Source organism: Gambusia affinis, linkage group LG10, assembly GCF_019740435.1.
Source record: "Gambusia affinis linkage group LG10, SWU_Gaff_1.0, whole genome shotgun sequence".
NCBI lineage: Eukaryota > Metazoa > Chordata > Actinopteri > Cyprinodontiformes > Poeciliidae > Gambusia > Gambusia affinis.
The window spans coordinates 24,872,912-24,890,936 of NC_057877.1; the positions used below are offsets into that span (position 1 = coordinate 24,872,912).

Below are 18,025 nucleotides of genomic sequence, written 5' to 3' on the forward strand. Positions count from 1 at the left end.
ACCTCCACAAAGAAAGTCACAAAAGGTCAGTCCTAGAGAAACGGATGTTCATAGATTGCTCTATACAAGCTTAAATAATGAACATTTGAATGAAAAGAAAAAGTTCGGTAAGTTCGGTTAAAAAAAAATTAATATTGTGTAGACTTAAGTTTGTAGACAACCGCCATTGAGATTTTTGAGAAAATTCACAAAGCTTGGGAAGAGCTACCACATTCACCACATGGGCTATTTTATTGAGCTGGAACTGGGATGGACAAGGACTGTTCACACAGACAAAACCACCAATACCTGGTTTAATCACCATGGTAACACCGCGTTTGATTGAACAGTAAGATGGCCCAAGCTAAATTTAATTTAAAAAAAGCAATTGAACAGATAAACTGTAAGGTATATAAATATTTTTTGATAGTATAAAACAGTTTTCTGACAAACTGAATTTAAGAATTACATGTGCTTAAAAAAAGGGTGGTGAAAAAAAGACCTCAATATAAATAGAAATTTCAAATATTGTGTGTATTAAATATTACCATCTTCCTAAAATACTGGCCCAAGTTATTTTTCCCAGAAGTGATTTTCTTTGTTTAAAACATATTTTGAAGAGGAGAAGGTGTTGATTTTTTTGGCAAAATTATTGGTGTGTCAGAAGGTCATATGAAGATGGGTGTGAAGATGCCCTGGAGGTGTGTTGAAGCCAGAGCATGGATGTCAAGAATGATTATAGAACCTTACTGTAAAACTACATGCTTGTTTGCTATGATTAAACTAGGATTATTCCCAACAATAATCCCAGAGCAAGCATCATGTGTCTATAGGCCAAATAAATGTAAAGTATTAAACTGCTCTTGAGGTTTTAAACATTGGTGTAAATTTGATTGAAACTGGTTTATACAACCGAAGCGAACTCATTAACAAAATCTTAAAACTGCTGGTTTTGCTTAAAAATAGTTACAGACAAATAAAAGCTGAAATACTTGAGAGCCTAGACAATGCTGTGCTCTGCAAAGTGGGAGACGTTCTTGTTTAAATGCCATGGGGAGTTTTCTGTAGCAGCGCACATCTGTTAAATGAACCAGGAAAAGTGTTTGCAGCTGCTGAACACACCTGAGTCAGCAAACATTTTCTTTTTACAATCAGAATCCACACGGAGCCTTCGTATACAGGCTGGCTAGAAGCAGCAATTTCTTAACACTAATTGACCATTTATGTGAATTTCATTGTTTTCACCTGTGTTATATTCAGAGCCTTGGTAGAGTGGATCTACACTCATTTTCTGTGTGTGGAGTAAGCAACCATAAATTCAGTCCGGTTTTAACGTAGTTAGGTAATATTTATTTACAAGAATAAACCAGTAAACCTGATGTTAATGTTGGTCATCTTGTTCTGACAGAAGAAAATTTGATACTTAATATATTTCAAATGTATTCATAATGCTTGAACCTTTCCTAATTTTGATTGAACATAAATGAATATTATTGTGAAACGGAGGGAAAGGTTTGCACCTGTATTTAGGTTCAGTCATACAAGTCTCCCACTAGATGTGACACACTCCACACAGCAGAGTTGAAAAAAGGGAGGGTTTCTAAGTCCCAGATGTGAAAAGTGCAGAGATTTGTTCAGGTATAGTAGTTCCACACCTGGATTAAAGATTTAATGGTTCAGACATCTGGCCTGGACTGGTGGCCAGAGAGAGGAAGAACTTTCAACACTAAACCAGGCATTGTGTACGAAGCCTGGCCAAAACATGACTAACTTGCACAATGCAATATCCTCAGTTAAAGTAATCTGAACTTTCAAATGCTTTTTAATGGGTTTCTAATGTCAGTCTGCATTTAGATGTCCAAAATTCATTAGTGTGTGCAGGCAGTAAATAAAATGAGAGGAATACAAAAGTGCTTCATAAAATAATGGAACTTTCCTGCTGTCCATTTCCATGCTGACATGTGGTGAAGGATTTTGGATTCCAGTTACTAACAGTATCCCATCAACACCAAATATTAGGTTAGACAGAAAATATTTTTTGGAGAATTGGGTTAGCAAGGTAAATGTTCCCATGTAAACAAGCCCTTCACTAACATGACGCTCTCACATTTAGACGGCTAGTCTCTGTTTGTGTCCAGTGAAAACATAGCCACTGATGGCTGTTTTGTCAGCCATCCAGTCACGTCATGGTTACTGACTATAATGAACCACAGACTCAAGCCACACTGCACCACTAATGTCTTTTAGTACTGCTCCATATCATGACAGCAACTGCTCCAAATACTTTGGGTCTTCTAAAATTGCACAGAAAACCACCACCGGCTGCAGTGCCAATGCACTTGAACTGTCTTTTAACTTAATGCCTTTTGTGTTGCTTTATTTTTCCTGTTTATACTTTGGTGGTCCATCCAAGGGTGCAGTAGGGTCAGGAAAAAATAAAAAAAAAGTAAGTTCCTTCTGTTTTGAGTGGTCGAATAGACTGTGGAATTTTATCCCTAATCACTTATGTATTTCTTGGTTTACATGATATTTATTCACTTATGTTCTCTAACACACATTCCCTAAACAGAGATACAAAGACACACAGAACTATTTCCTAATTAGGTGACAACTAGAGAATAATTTTGGAATTAAATCTAATTTACGGGAAAATTGGAAATGCAAGATGCATTTTTCAGATATTTTCTCTGTAATTTTTAATACGAAATTAATTCTGTAATCTATAATTTTACTTTTTGCTGGTCTGTCACATACAATTATTTGAAGTACACTGATGTTTGAGACTAATGTGAAAAAATTCTAATATCTTGGTTTTGCTAGTATTTGGAGGGTAAACTGTCTGGTTATTTTCTTCTTGATGGGAAATTAATTATTTTAGCCTTTTTTGTATTTTCAAGGCTCATTATGGAGTCTCTGCTATCTCGTCTTTCTCCTTACATCGAGAACAACGCGAATCCTCCAACAGTCTATCAGAACTTTCCCAGAGGATGGAGCATCCCATGTCGTCGATAGCACTGAGTGTTTTCGCTGCAGAGGTCTTCAGACTGTGGGACGCATAGAGAAACAAACAAAAAGGGCAGAACTGGGCCGCAGCGTTCCCACCAAGTGACATGATCCAGAGTGGGTCAAGGTCAGTAGAGGTCAGCATTTCTGGAAATGTTGATTTAGCTCCTATACGGCGACACAATGATGGGGTCTAAATGAAACAGTCTGTTTTGTGCCATTGTGACTGTTTGTGTTCAGAATTGCAGGGTTGTTGCAATGACATCAACCCTACAGGCTGTTGGCATTGCAACTATTTACTTACTTCTTTGATACATTTATGAATGGAAAACAGCAAAAACATAATGGCACTGGAAAGTTAAGGTAAACAGACAAATCTGTACAGAAGGGGAATTACTGACAGCAATGAGAGCAGTGGGTGACACTGCCTACCTCTTTTGCTATATTTTACTGGTTTCCTCCGTAAGGTCTATGTTACATTTCAGTGAAATAATCTCGTTTCCCACTCAAAATGAAGGTACAAACCATGAATACAAATCAGAAAAAATTGAGTGCATTTTTACAAAACTAAATTACAATGAATAAATCTGATTACAGTTTTATGACAAACTCATCTAAAAATATAAGATACCACAGCAGCTCGCAGAATTAGATTGTTTTCTTGTTTCTTCACTCTTAAGCTTACATTCTTTGGAAACTTTGTTTAGAGGAATTTAGCTGGTTTTACTGAAGACAACTGTATGGGACTCTAGGGATCACTGCTAATGCTTCACCAACAACCCTCTGGTCTCTAATACTGCCTACACAGCGTATGCAAATGTATTTTCCTTCCATTTGCACATATGTGGATCCATAGTTCTCATGGTGATATATAGATCCATACCACCACTCTCCTCTGCCCCAAGGTACATTAGCAGTAGGCTTGCCTATATGTTAGATGAAGAGTAAATCAAATGATTATCTTCAAATAGATTTTTTTTAAAAAGCAGCTACTTTGGTTATCAGGATCAATGGAATACATCCTGAAGCAGCAGCCAGAAAACGCTTCAGGAGTGCACAGAGGGCTGGGCTGTTGCCTTGCCACATTTTAGCAATGGAACCCACACCAATTAGGCTTAACCGAGTGTCAGAGTAAACAGGGTGGGCATTCAGCTGACCGCCTTTCACTGTGTTAGCCGGAGACAAGTGAGCTTTGTGGCACACATACTGACTGATCCGGAGGCATTTTGTACATTTGACCCACTTACAACTAACTAGGCTGCCCTGGGTTGTTTTAAAAGACTCACATTCTGTCTAAGAACAAATGGACAAATCAGGTTTTCCATAAGGGATGAGGGATATTTTCACTCTTGCAGAAAAGCAGAACAACGGATCAAGGTCAAAGATGAGCTCTAATAAGAAACATTCACTGTCTGTTACATTAACCTATACAATTTCAGGAATGTCATTTATGCATTGCAATGTTTTTTTCTTGATATTTTTGATTTGGAAGTATAACAATGCACTTAACCACCTGTTCTAGTTTGAAAACCTTATAATGAACATGGATCAGGTCAATATAGAGGTAAATGCATTCAGAATATTGGCTTGAGGAAGAACACAGTTTTATGTTGGAAGATTCCTATAGAAAAAAAAATTATAAAAAGGGACCAATTCAGGAGACACAGATTGTATATTTATAATCCTCTCAGAGTTGCGGAGTGCGATGACAAGGAGTTCTATTAAAAAAAAGAAATCTCAGTTGCCCCAAGTATAGAAACTGCCCCAGGAAAAGGTCTCAGGTCAGTAGAACCTCTGTTGATATGATTTTTATCCAGTAAAAGACCTTGAACCCTGTTTCTCTGTTACTCAGATACTCCACCTGCACCAACTGATACTTTTATTAAAAATTTTTTTACTGTGGATTCAGATTTTTCTTCTTACATTAAACATTCTCTTAAATGATGAATGCTCCTTCAACTAAACTGACCAAGAATTACAAATTACAGGAGCATCAGATTCCTGTAAAACTTAAATCTAACCAACCAAACAACACCTCGCTCCCCAACCCCCGCCTCTCCTTATATAAAAGCGTAAATCCAGATGTGGCTCTGAATTGAGCACAGGGAGATTTTTCTCATTTCCCTTTGCTTGAGGTTTGGAGTGAAGAAGCACACAACCTGACCTTGACCCCAGTTGTTAAGGCCTTCAAAGCCAAAATGGATCAGCATGTGTAGCTGCAACCCCTCATGACAGCTGCACCCGTAAATGCCAGGAGATCAGTGAGGGATCAGCAGCATCAAGCTTCTTGTTTTTTTTTTGTTGTTTTTTTTGTTTGTTTTTTTTTTGCTTGATTCACATTAACCGGCTTGATGAAAGAGGCTCCATGGAAAGAGAGTCGGATTATAAATCTGAATCATTTTAAACTGTGAATTGGTGAGTTTTACTTCATCCAGCCAAGTGGATTTGTTCACAAAAATGAAAAACATTTAACCATTAAATTCATCCACCAGAATACTTTAAATTACATTTGCATAATATTCATAATATTGCCATAACCATTTTTCTTGAGAACATTTACCTTTTGTCCTGGGTTTCTAAGCATCTTTCAGTTCAATTTTTGATTGCCTTTCCTGCAGCTTTATCAGCACTCACACACACTAGGGTCAGAGAGTCTTTGAAGACCGTCCAGACAATTACAAGAAAAATCTGCTCTTTTGCTGTTCGAAGCAGTGAATTCAGTTGCTGAGATCTGTAACTACAACTTTAGATGTGTTGTATAGGAACAGCACATTACAGATGTAGCAAGACTTGAAAATGTATGTTTTGTTTTTTTATTTGTGAAATATTTGCTTAACTAAATTAACTGCTTAATTTAGGAGAAAATAATCTATAACAGGGTAATAGGCATGGCCTCTTGAGGGAATAGGAAAATGGGTTTATAAAAGAAAGCTTTGAATAAGGAAATAAAAACATCATAAACAGAAAAGTAGGTTACTAAACAAAACCAAAATGTTACCAGGAAAATCAAAGGCATGACTAAATAAGCACACACATGCTACTGCAATTACCGAAATGGCTGGAGCTTTAATCCTCCATCAAATGTGATGGAACTTCAACTATTCTGCAAAATGTTACTTTCTGGATAGATCTCAGAGCGAACAAAAATCCCAAAGGAGGATAGAGGTCCACAAATTATTTCTTTGCCAGGTTAGTCATGAGATATCATCCTTGGCCTCTCCAGGGAATATGGCCTGAACTGAATTTTCGTTCATTAAATCTTGAACTAAAAACAACAATGCTAAAATGTTCTCATCATGGCTGACATTTCAGCACATTAGCAAAAACATAACCTCCCCCTTTCTGTGTTGCATCTGATCCTGCAGCTTTCTGTCAGGCATCCAGCCGCTGTGATTTGTAGCTTCTCTTTGCCAAAGGCAGCAACATTTCTCACCATCATGTCCTTCTATGGCAAACACGAGACAGAGCCTGGAAGCACCGTTCTTCCCTGACATCATCACGCTAGCAAACTCGTCTGGTGATGCTTTTCTGCCCCCTTGTGGCTGAAGACTGCAAAACGAAGTCACGTTATCTGTTGGCTAATAGATGTTACATTTGGAAATCTTTATTTCTGCTGCCCTTTTACAATTTTTGTAAATAAAAAAATTATCGAATTTAAATTCACTGTTTCACTTCTTTTTGTGATTTGTTTATTCTAACTGCTGAGAAACGACTGAGAATGGCGTGTAAATTACAGACATTGAATTTAATATTACTGCTTAATATTGCTTGAAGAAAATCTGCCATTATTAGGGTCCTTTTGTGGGTGTGTATTGGTAATAAAATTTGTAATCACCTAGGTCTCTTAACACTTTGGTGATTACATTGATAAAATATAATGTATATTGCTTGTTTCATAATTGGTGACTTTATGACGTTTTGTGGTGTAAAACACTGAACTACCTTGTTGCTTAAATGTGTTATAAAAATAAATCTTAACTTTTTAAAAATTATTTCCTAGATAGTTTGAATAGCTTCTCTATGTTTGATGACACTTAACATTCCCACTTTATCACCCATTTGTGAAGCTCAATGGGGATCAGAAACTTGAACTGAAATGAGATGTAAAATTTTGGGGAGGGTCATTTTCTTGCCACTCAATGCCACAATTTTCAGTTTCATTTTTAAGTCTTTGATTGTCTAAGATCAACATATTCTTTGAAACAACAAAAGAATAAAAGTACAAACTCAAACATAGCTCCATAATCATAATTCAATGCTGTCTGTGTGGTTTTGTTTTGTGCAATATTGTGATTCAAAAATCACAACACTAAATTATAAATGGGAATTTGTAATTTAGGTATATGATATGGTGAATATACAGTATTTTGCTGAACACGTCTTGCACAAATATTGGATGCCTTTATGGTATGTTTACTGACCGCAGCCACAAGGTGGCGGTACATTATTGCTGCTGGGAGAAACTTGCTGTAATAATGATCATAATTGTTTTGTTCTGAACATGTTCAAAGTTTGCATACATTCTGGACATTTTTTGTGATCATTCTAACAAATTAATATGCTGATGAATATGTAATTTTAAGTCATTCAAGTTCTAGTGAATTTTATCACAATTTCTATAAGTTGGCTCAGCAGTGCCAAGTGTTCAGGGTAAAATTCTTGATACAAGCAATGTGATGAAGTGGTTGAGTATATATTTATTCACAGCTTGTCCCTTAAACATATTCATAATTCATTGCATCTAATTTTATAATTGTTCATAATGCATTATATGCATTACATCGCAAATATAAATTTGCTGCACAAAATATCCCAGGGTTGCTGCTTGTGATAGCATTTTGTTACAGTTTAAGTCCAAGCATATATTTTTTAAAATTTGACATTCTCTGAATTATCAGTTAGTTTGAAAATGTCTTCTGTTAAAGGTCAATTTCTGGTGAATAATTTATTTGGTAGCATTTCTTGTATATACTCACCAGACGTTTGACAGGGGTCAGCAAAGCACTTCCTGATTCATGATGTAATTGATTACATCACTGGGTAGAATCAATTGAAGGGTCCTCTAAGGCCAGAGTCATGCATGTTTTCCTGGTTCAACACACCTGAATGACGGCTCTTTAGCTCCTCAGAATGTCAATGCAGAAAATTGACATTCTGAGGACGTAGTGACTACAACCAGGGTTGAGAACTAAAACATGCAGAACATCTGCTCTGGAGGACCAACTTTGAACACCTCTGTTTTGAAGGTGACTCATTATTCTTCCTTGAACAAGCCTAAAACATGTTCATTACATTTTCTGCACAAAATCACTCCTTGCTAATGAGATTTTAGTCTGCTCAATTCTACCTACTTTGAGCTCCTTTTAGAGCAAGCACTTTTGGGCCTCTTGTTCCTTTAAATCCAAATAAGTTTCTGCTTGACCAACTCAACATTTATACTCCCACATGAAAATGGCTGCAAGGAGATGCCCAATTATACAGCCGTACATCTTTGAAAAGCAGAAGGAGAACCTCCTGCACAACCAACAAGAACGCAGGAAGTGAATGATAAGGCAACAAGACACTTGTCTTTCCAGCAGTCATTGTATAGCGCATAGAGTGGTAAAAGCAGCTGACCATGCATCCTGGAGCTCAGCTTGGCTTGCTAGGTGACCGACTGGGCTTTGCAGCGGTTGCTGGGTGACAACCTGGGCTTCACTGGTGTTGCTAGGTGAGGAGCAGTGCCTGATTATTTGTAACATTACATTTCATGAGTTTTTGAAACAGGTAATTTCCAGACACCAAAAAATATTACCTTATTGCCAAAAACCACCTGGGTGTTTTTTAAAGAGCTTGGGCTATTTTAGAAGTAGTAGAAAACCAAATGGATTTATAAAAGCCAAACTCTGGGGTTGTCTCACTCACTGTTTATACATCACATTTATACTTGGCTGTCTCTAGAAGATTTTTTGAAATCAGTTTTCCACTTTTTTGAGTTGATAGTATTTTAAGTGTCTTTTTTTAGATCAAATAAGTTGAGGAGGCCCACAAGTATAGCTTCCCCTCAAGACTTAAAAAGATAATAGTTTACCTTAGTCTCTGCTGAACAAACCAGTCAGATGCACAATACATTCTTTATTGTCACAATGAAAAATAGACAGGACATCTCCATAAAGATTTACAGTGATTCAGTTTTCTGTATTTACAATATTGTTATATCCATCTTAAGTACATCAAAACATTCGTTTGTCTACAACAAATTTCATTTCAACATTCAAGAAAAAGTTTACATTGTTCTCATATTTAAACCAAACCCCAAATACATTACGACACAAAATACACAAATAGTTAAACTTAGCATGAGGCTCAGTTGATAAATGCATAAGCTGCCAATAACTGAACAAAAATGCCCACAAAAATTACCTGTAGTAACTCACATTTTCAAGATTTTGGACGTTTTTCTCCTTTTCTGTATCAAATGTGCTTTAAGGAAGCCAAAAGAGGCACAACATGGGCTTTCTATGCTCTGTGCAGCTCTCTCAGAAGCTGAACAAACTGAAAAGGATACGAAAAAATTTCAACACAGACCATAAAAAGCTGCAGATCACTTTTTTTTCAGACCGTTCTTAAATTCGCTGACTGTAAACTTTGTAACCAAACGTAAACCTCCTCTGTCTGAAACCTCTTTAATTTGCAATCAGTTTGCTAAACTTAAGATTTGTTTTGAGAAAAACTTCTGTATCAGTCACCAAAATTGATCAACTTTGATTTACAGACAAATAAATATCCAATTTAAACCTCAGTACAGAAAGAAATAGATGAAGAAATTCTTTTTTTCATGAGAATTGTGCCATTTTGGAAACTTTTGTTGCACCACAAATATCAACTTTCTTTGCATACAACACATGATGAATGACTGGCTTTGGTAACAGGGTTCCTACACATTTTTCACAGGCTGTTGCACAGTAGAAACCTTGTGTTAAATGGCAAAGCAAAACTCTCTTCACAACAATGGCACATGCTTTGATGAGAGCTAAGGTTTGCTGTCATGTGTGTGGGATGTGATTTATGTCAGGCTTCCTATACTGAGGCATGTACAAAGACGCAAAACTACAAGTTGACATTTGCACCAGTGTCTTGGGATCCGTCGACTCATCTGGGTTGAGCAAAGGATACAACTCTATGGAACAGTCCTCTCTGATCAAACGTGTGCTTTTCAGAAGCTCAGTTTGTGACTCCTCCTCCTCCTCCTCCTTATTTTCCTCATCCTCTGGTAGATGTCCGATGTCGAGATAGTGCAAGGCCTTCTTTTGACCCACATCTACATCGTCTTCTTGCTCTGATGCTTCAGAAAGCTCTTTTTCGGAGTTGTAGGAGTAGGATCGCCTTGGATCATCCGATTCTGTACCACGATAGCTGTCAACTTCCCACACTCCACCAGGGAAAGTTTCAGAGGTATCTGAGTTGTTGGCTGAGAAGTTTCCCTCATCACTGTAGCTGCTCCTACTTCCCTCCTTGTAGTGGAGATGAAGAGGTGGATGATCTGGATTTGTATCAGTGTGCAGGACCTTGGAGTATGTGACCGAAGACTGGGCTGAGCTGTTAGTGGCTCCTGAACTCTGCTCCACCACGACATTGGCTGGTTGTAGCTTATTTATGGTTAGGTGTGAAATAGTTAAGGGATCTGGACTAGTGTCACCACCAAGGGCCGTTTCACACTCCAGCAACTGGCCAGTCCTTCGGTCCAAACAAGGCAGAAAGGAGTTAGTTGAAGCAACAACAGAGGGAGGAGACAAGAGAGTTGGGGTTTGGACAAAGGCCTTTGTCAGAGTTTTATTCTCAACAGTGACTTTAGAGATCTTCTCAGGGGGTAGCGGAGAGGCTTGAAGACCCTCTGGAGGTCGGAACAAGTACTCAAAGCCATCCATCTGGAAATAATAAGTGCATAATAAGTAATAATAAATAGTAGTAAGTGCACTTTAGTAAGAGAAAGATATTTTACATTTCATAGCTAAACTTGTTTGAGATGTACGCAGTACTACAACAACTCAAGTAAAACACAGGGTTAAAATCCATGCAACTCAGGTGTGGTAGATTAGCTTCAGCAACTGAAGCATATGTTTTTTAAATGTATTTAAGTGTATTTTCTATCACACTGTTCTCCACAATAATAGAAAAAGTTGTATTAAAACCTGGACACACATCCAATAAAAATTTGGAGACACATTCTAACCAGTAAGGAAGATATAAAATTGTCAATTATAAGTATTTTAGGTAGGAATAAAGAAGTAATATTTAGAAATGTAAAAATAAAAATTATTATTTCTCTCTCTCTTTCTCACTCACAATAATGGTTAAGAAGCAGGTTTCATAAAAATAAGTCATTTCATTTGTGACAAGAACATTGTTGATAAAGTTAGTCTGTTTTGGTGTCGCCAGGCCAGCAGGATGGTGAGTGTGTTCCTAAACTGAACCTTTCAAAGAATGCATCAGTCTGTCCAGACTTCTGTCAAGCTGATATTTTCTCTGCTTGCAGCTCCTTCTTCACCTCTGAAGAAGGAGCTGTACAATGTACAGATCTTGTACATTGTTCTGCTGGAAATTTTCCTCCATGCTTGCTGTCTCTAATTTTTATTATAAGTTGCCTTTGAATGCTCTTCAAAGATTCCTCGTCTCCCTCACTAGGTAAGCATTTCCTATGGGTCACAAGGTTTGTTATTGAGAAACCATCTCACTGTTGACCTATGTGTTATGGAGTTTTATGTTAATAGGGCTGAGGAGAACTGAATCCTTTTGTCTTCGAGAGTTTTATTAAATCTTGTCATAACAAGGAAGGTTCTTCAGAGCTCTGGCTGCTTGCAGGCAGACACAAAATTTATACTCTGTTTTTGAAACCACTCATCCTTTTCCGACTCCTTAAGATGACCTCAACGTACTAAGAGCTAAAGCAAGTTGCACCACTTTGGTAATGTCTAACAGACACATTCTGTTCTATTTTACCTAGTAATTAACTTTTACGTGCATATAAGAAACTACAAAGTTAAATTTTCCATTACTGTAGCGATGGAATTGTCCACAATGAAGTTTACAAGTACACCCAGTCTCCATGTGGCTGGCAGAACGCATCCGTGTTTGTGGCATCAAAACAACCAAGCTGAGCTTCGTCAACTTCCTGTGATCATCTTTTCACAGGAAGTGAAAAAATGATAAAAATCTCAATGAAAAGTTTATACATAGAAACACAAGTTTATGGTATGCTTTACCAATAAGCCATTTTTCAACTAAGATATAATGATCATGAAAATGTCCAAAAAGCAAATTCAATTTGTTTTCCCTAGTAGATCAGTTGACAAAGTGTCAACAGAGAGGAATCAATAGTTTAAATCTTCAGTTATTGCTACATATGTATGAGGGTGTTGTGTCTCTTTCTTAAAAACCCAGAGCTGATGACACCACAAGCAGAACTGGTATTGTATACTGTTGCTAACACAATCCTAGAAAATGCACTTGGAATTTTATAATTGGTGAAAATCAAAGATTAACAATTCAATATCCATCCTGCATAGACAATATTATACAGTAGATTTCACAACTAGTTGTTGACAAGCATTGCTAATACCAATCCTTTGCTTTTACTACCGCTCTCAAAAGCAAGACAGAAAGCCGTTGGGAGATAGGGATACGATCATCAAACATCCATTGGTGTTTTCCTGATACTTTGTCTGTCTAAACTTTTAAGGTGTCAATAAATATCCACCTGTTATAAACAGTCCCTCATTACTATGGTAATGAATCAGAACAATTGCCCAAAAATAAAAAAGTAACTGCAAAAATTCTTCCAGCTGGACAGCATAAAAAAAATGGCACTCTTAGCAGCTGTGTCAGCTACAGGAGTGAAGAAACTAAGAAATAAATAAACTGCAAGGAATATGGCAAAGCCACTCACCTTGTGCAACATATTCTAGGACTCTAAATCATCATAATACTGATATTAATGATAACAGTGACGATAATGATATAATTTAAAAGCGTGTTTATCTTTATCAGCCACTTTTCATCAAGTGTTCAAAAGGCTGTGATTTTTACAGGGGTTCAGTCCGCCAAGTCCAAGCAGATCTCTTTTTATGCTGCTGCTGGCTTTCCAAAGAAGTCCGTGTTTGGTGACCTTTTCAGAGGAGCTGGAAGCAGAATGATTGACCAGAATTGGATTAAGCCATGTCTTAATTATTGAAATAAGCTGACCCTTACACAGGATGAAATGGCTAATCTTGGAAAGTGGGAATGGATTCATCATTTGACAGTAGTTGTCATGTTTATATAGCAGTTGTTCTGATGAATTAGCCTTATCTAAACATCTAAAACATGCACAAATTAAATCTTATTCAGCCATTGTGTACTTTTTTTTTTTTTTTTTTTTTTTTTTAGAATTCTTTATAATCACATCAAAACTTTGTAGAATCTGGTAAGGCAAAAGATTTAATTCCTCAGATGGTTCCTTTACCGTTTTAAAGTCTAGTCCTTTTGCCCATGAGCACTTGTTCGGGTTTGGAACATCTTTCCACACAAATTTTTTCATCCTGCAAACACAAAAAACAAACATTTAGGTGGATGCCCGCCTTAAACGACTTCTTCTCCATTCCACTCACCTTTCTGACTCCTTCTCCTCTGATCAGGAAACATTAAATGTAATTACACCCCTTAACCTCTTAAATGTCACGCTTCTAAATTTTCCTAGACAGTCTGTCGGGGGACTTCAATTAGACCACACAGCACAGATTAACATCATTTATCATTTCTTACAGGTGACTGCCAGAGAGATAGATTATGTTTACACTGATCTGCAATTAACACCCACATCTGAACATAAATATTTTCATAGATCGTTGTTACTAAAACAAGCTCTTACTGGTTTTGGGAGAGAATCAGGGTCACAAACACGGCAATGCAAAGGAGGGAGATGAACATCAGCATCATGTAAGCTGGAGGATTTCCTGTCTTAACTGTAATAAAATGAAAATTTACATCAGTTACTAAACAATACAATCTCCATGCAGGCATTCAATGGTATTGATTGCATTCAATATACCTATTGTAACTACTGGTTCTCCTTCTCCATCAGCAAACACAGGGAACAAGTGGAAGGCATACTCCTCTGAGCTAAAGAAATCTCCTTTAAATCAAACATTAAAACAGCAGATTGATTACAGGTCAGTTAGCAAAGAGAGCCTTCGGTCACAGATTTTAGACAATGGGTTACCTCGTAACTGGGTAGGAGGTTCGGTGTAGGACAGTTTGGCCCACGTTTTTCCACTTAGACCAAAGTCTTCAAAGTCCTGCTGCTTCCTTGGGAACCACTGAACCACCATGAAGAGAGGGACAGAGCTGATATGCAACAGGCTCCAGGACAGAGATACACAAGTGCTGTTTATAACCAAAACGTGGAATGAATGCACACAGCGGCCTGCAGTAGAGGAAGGAAACAAAGCATTCATATGACACTCGTGGTCACATTCAACAAGGTAAGGGGAGTTTCAGATATTTTTCTCATATGGTTGACTTGATATGGTAAACTTTGGTCAATTCTTGTAAATTGACTCAGGTTTACTTTTGGCATTTAAAGTCAGAAGTAAGTTTTCTTTGTTTGTTTTGTTGCAGTAAAAGAATAATTTTTACAACAGTTGAATGAAATGCAAATTTTAGTTTCCTTTCACTCTTTTATCCCTCTGTGATTATTATTTATAAGGGCAGCTCAATATCAGAAAAAAAAATTGCTTTACTATTGTTGGAAATTGAAAGTACTACATAAATTATGATTTAAGTACATTTTCCTGAAAAGTTTTTTTTTACAATGATCCCACCACTTTTCATGGCCTTTAACATCTCAGCCAATAAAGACATACATCAGGTGTGAGCATTAATGGCTGTTAGAACCCATCTGACTTGTCAATATTATTGATGTACAGAGGATGAATGCCTGACATCTATCTTTGTATTAGCAATATTGTACATGATGAAATAAAGAAGACGATTGTGATTCTGTATATTGTCCAGATCTATTATTTATAGTATTGATTTACTTAACCATCTTCCCAGGAGTTTAGAATCTATGCTCTGCAGTGTTTTTTAGTCTACCACTAGTGTTTTATCACTTTCATGTCCAAAATTGCTTTACCTTAGTTCTTCAAAAACACATTTTTTTGTCTTCTTTACATTTCTGTTTTTAGCCCTCGTAATTTTTAATTGCTTCCTGTTTTTATCTTATGTAAAGCTTTATCTCTTGGCTTTTTGCGAGAAAAGTGCTGTATGAATAAAGCATACTGTTTTATTAAACAAACAAGGAACATGTGTTCTTTGGGACCTGTTGCTAATGGACTTATTTGTAACAGTGTTTCCAATCATTTCGTCACTGTCTATTTTCAGGAAAAATGAAAAATCCTTTCTATGCAGTAAGCGTTTATTACCATTCATCATGGAGGCAACCGACACAGAGGACTCTTATTAAAAATGAACCCTGCTACTTCACCTCTGTAATATTACCTAAAGTACTGACATTATTAATGCTATTAGCTGCTAGGCATCAATAAGGGCTTATGGATGGGATCCGTACAGGTAAATATTTTGATGTTTTTCTTGTATTAGCAAAAAAATAAATTCTGCTCTGTACTTCTAAAGGTAGGAGTGATGAAAACATGCTATAGAGAAAAATAGACAAAAACATATTTGTTAATGTAACAAGATTTTCAGCATAAATGAAATCCCAATATTCTTTCTATCATTACCTGGAAATGTTCAGTTCATGTTATGATCATTCAAAACCACAGAACATGTTTCCCTTCCAGTAAATATCCATATTTCAGCTTATGCCTGTTAGCTCTGAATGGGACTAAATGTAACGGCACACATCATTTCTTCTCATAAAGAATAAAAAAGGTATAAGTGAAATCTTAAAATTTTTGTTTTCACAAAACACTTTTGAATCTTTCCTCTTTTATGCAGATGTCGACAGTGAAACAGCAGCAAAACAAGGATCATACTGGCCATCTACATTTTTTTGTTTGTCTGTGATCCAGCATGCTCACTAAAGGTTCAGGTTTCCTACAGACCAATTATATTGTTCAAAGCAAAGCTCTTGTAGTCTCAAAAACAGGAGAACTATCTCATCCAAGCTGTTCTCACACACGAGTAACAGGAACCGCAAGAAAACATGTTGCATATCAAAATTATCAACAAGTCTCATCACATACAGCCCCGCTGTTATGTAAATTATTTTCAAGAGCTTTACTGGAACTGCAGTCAACATGATCGTCTGATATGATCTCATCTAAAAACAAAATTAGAATTTGTATTGTTCCAATAGTTTCAGTGAAACAATGACTAAATATTTCTCAGGAACAGCTCCACATCCCAACAGTTCAGCCTCTTATTGTAAGTAGATTACATTCCCTTCAGCAAACCCTCAGGGACTGCTGAAATGTCTCGTTAGTTCCTTTTTCCTTACGTTTAGGTTGTTTCTCCAGCGTCATGTTGACGTTGTTAACAGAGCTCCCCAGAATATTGTAGGCTTCCACAGTCACAATGTGGAGCTCCTGATTCCACTCAAAGCTGTAGGAGGACACCATATCAATCTGCCTCCTCAGCACTGATCCATTCGAGGCCTGGTGCTGGACCATAAATCCATCCACACAGTAGGTATTCCAATTTGCTGAGAAAGACTGGAAAACAAAGGAAAAGATTTATTCTGCTGGTGACTACTACACTCTAAGCAATATTTTTAATTAGAAGATCTCCAACCTGCTGACCTTGTCAATGATTATTAATACCTTCATATGCAAAACTATATGCAGCAACGTTCTCCAATCCTACAGTCATAAAATCAACAATTGTGGTCTTTGTTGGCCAAAAGCAGGGGTGTCAAACTCCAGTCCTCAAGGGCCACTGTCGTGCAGTTTTTAGATGAGCCACAGGTACAAAACACTGGAATGAAATGGCTTAATCACCTCCTCCTTGTGTGGATCAGTTCTCCAGAGCCTTAATGACCTAATTACTCTATTCAGGTGTGGTGCAGCAGAGGCACATCTAAAAGTTGCAGGACTGCGGCCCTTGAGGACTGGAGTTTGATACCCGTGGCCTAAAGAAGAGAAATGTTTGACAAAACTATACCAGACAGGAAAGCTATTAACTGTGATTCCAGAAAATTATTGCCCAATAATCAGGGAGGGGTTTTGAGATCCATTTACAAACAAAAGAAGAAAAAAAGATTATTCAAATGTTGAAAAAAAAAAGTAAGCCTCCATTCCACGTGAGCCAAATTTAGAAAGTTAAATGGTAAGGCTCACAATAAGACAGATATATGCTAAGGTGAACCTTTGTACACAAAGGTTGCCAACAGATTAATCTCAGGTTTTATACATAGACAAACAATCAAGCCCCTTTATTACATTTTAAACTCTTCTCTTAATTTTCCCCAAAATATTGCTCAAATCTCTGCTGGTCTAATCTTAAGCCAGTATTGTGTACCATCCTGTCTCCTGAGCTGAATGTATGTTTACATCCCAATCTGTATGCTTTGTTTACCTCAAACAACAGAGTGATGTTAGACTGGTTTCTGTACGGGTCATCTTGACGTATTCTCCAGAAATCAGGCCCCCGTTCAGGAGCTGAGGAAGAGAAGCATCAGCCTAACATGAGATAATTTTTATTTCAGACGCACCAAGAAATTAGACTGGAATTTGACTTTTCCAGTCACTGGTGGTGAGCTTTTGCTCTTGACGAGCCTTGATTAAGTGGTTGGAAACTAAACTTTTTTTTTTTTTTTCTGGCAGTGAAGAAACCAAACAACAACATTCCTTGTTTATTACAGTTATATGTTGTCAGTGAAAAAAAAAGAAGGAAGAAAAAGGACGGTAAGGTTGCCACGTCAGTAAATGATGGAAAGGTGGACATTTTACCACAAAGTTGTTCTGTTTTTGTCAAAATACTCAGAACTCAAATACTCAGGATAGAAGACCAGGCCAAGATAGATGGCAGGAGAAAATTTAATCAGGGAACGTGGAAGGACTGTTCC

At 37.1% G+C, this 18,025-nt stretch overlaps 1 protein-coding gene across 4 annotated transcripts in view; it reads right to left on the reverse strand.

Annotated features, from left to right (window-relative positions):
* Positions 1 to 9,083: 9,083 nt before the first annotated feature.
* Positions 9,084 to 18,025, reverse strand: part of lepr (leptin receptor) — a 41,883-nt gene continuing 32,941 nt past the window's right edge. For 3 of the 4 annotated variants that reach the window (XM_044129811.1, XM_044129812.1, XM_044129810.1), the window contains exons 14-20: positions 17,536 to 17,618; positions 16,460 to 16,673; positions 14,219 to 14,422; positions 14,048 to 14,131; positions 13,868 to 13,961; positions 13,463 to 13,538; positions 9,084 to 10,889 (exon numbers count right to left, since the gene is read on the reverse strand). In XM_044129811.1, the coding sequence (XP_043985746.1) occupies positions 10,008 to 10,889; positions 13,463 to 13,538; positions 13,868 to 13,961; positions 14,048 to 14,131; positions 14,219 to 14,422; positions 16,460 to 16,673; positions 17,536 to 17,618 (1,637 nt within the window). In that variant the 3' untranslated portion in view covers positions 9,084 to 10,007. Of the gene's footprint in view, positions 10,890 to 10,909; positions 13,140 to 13,462; positions 13,539 to 13,867; positions 13,962 to 14,047; positions 14,132 to 14,218; positions 14,423 to 16,459; positions 16,674 to 17,535; positions 17,619 to 18,025 lie in introns of those variants that run through there. The other variant, XM_044129813.1, reaches the window with a different exon arrangement.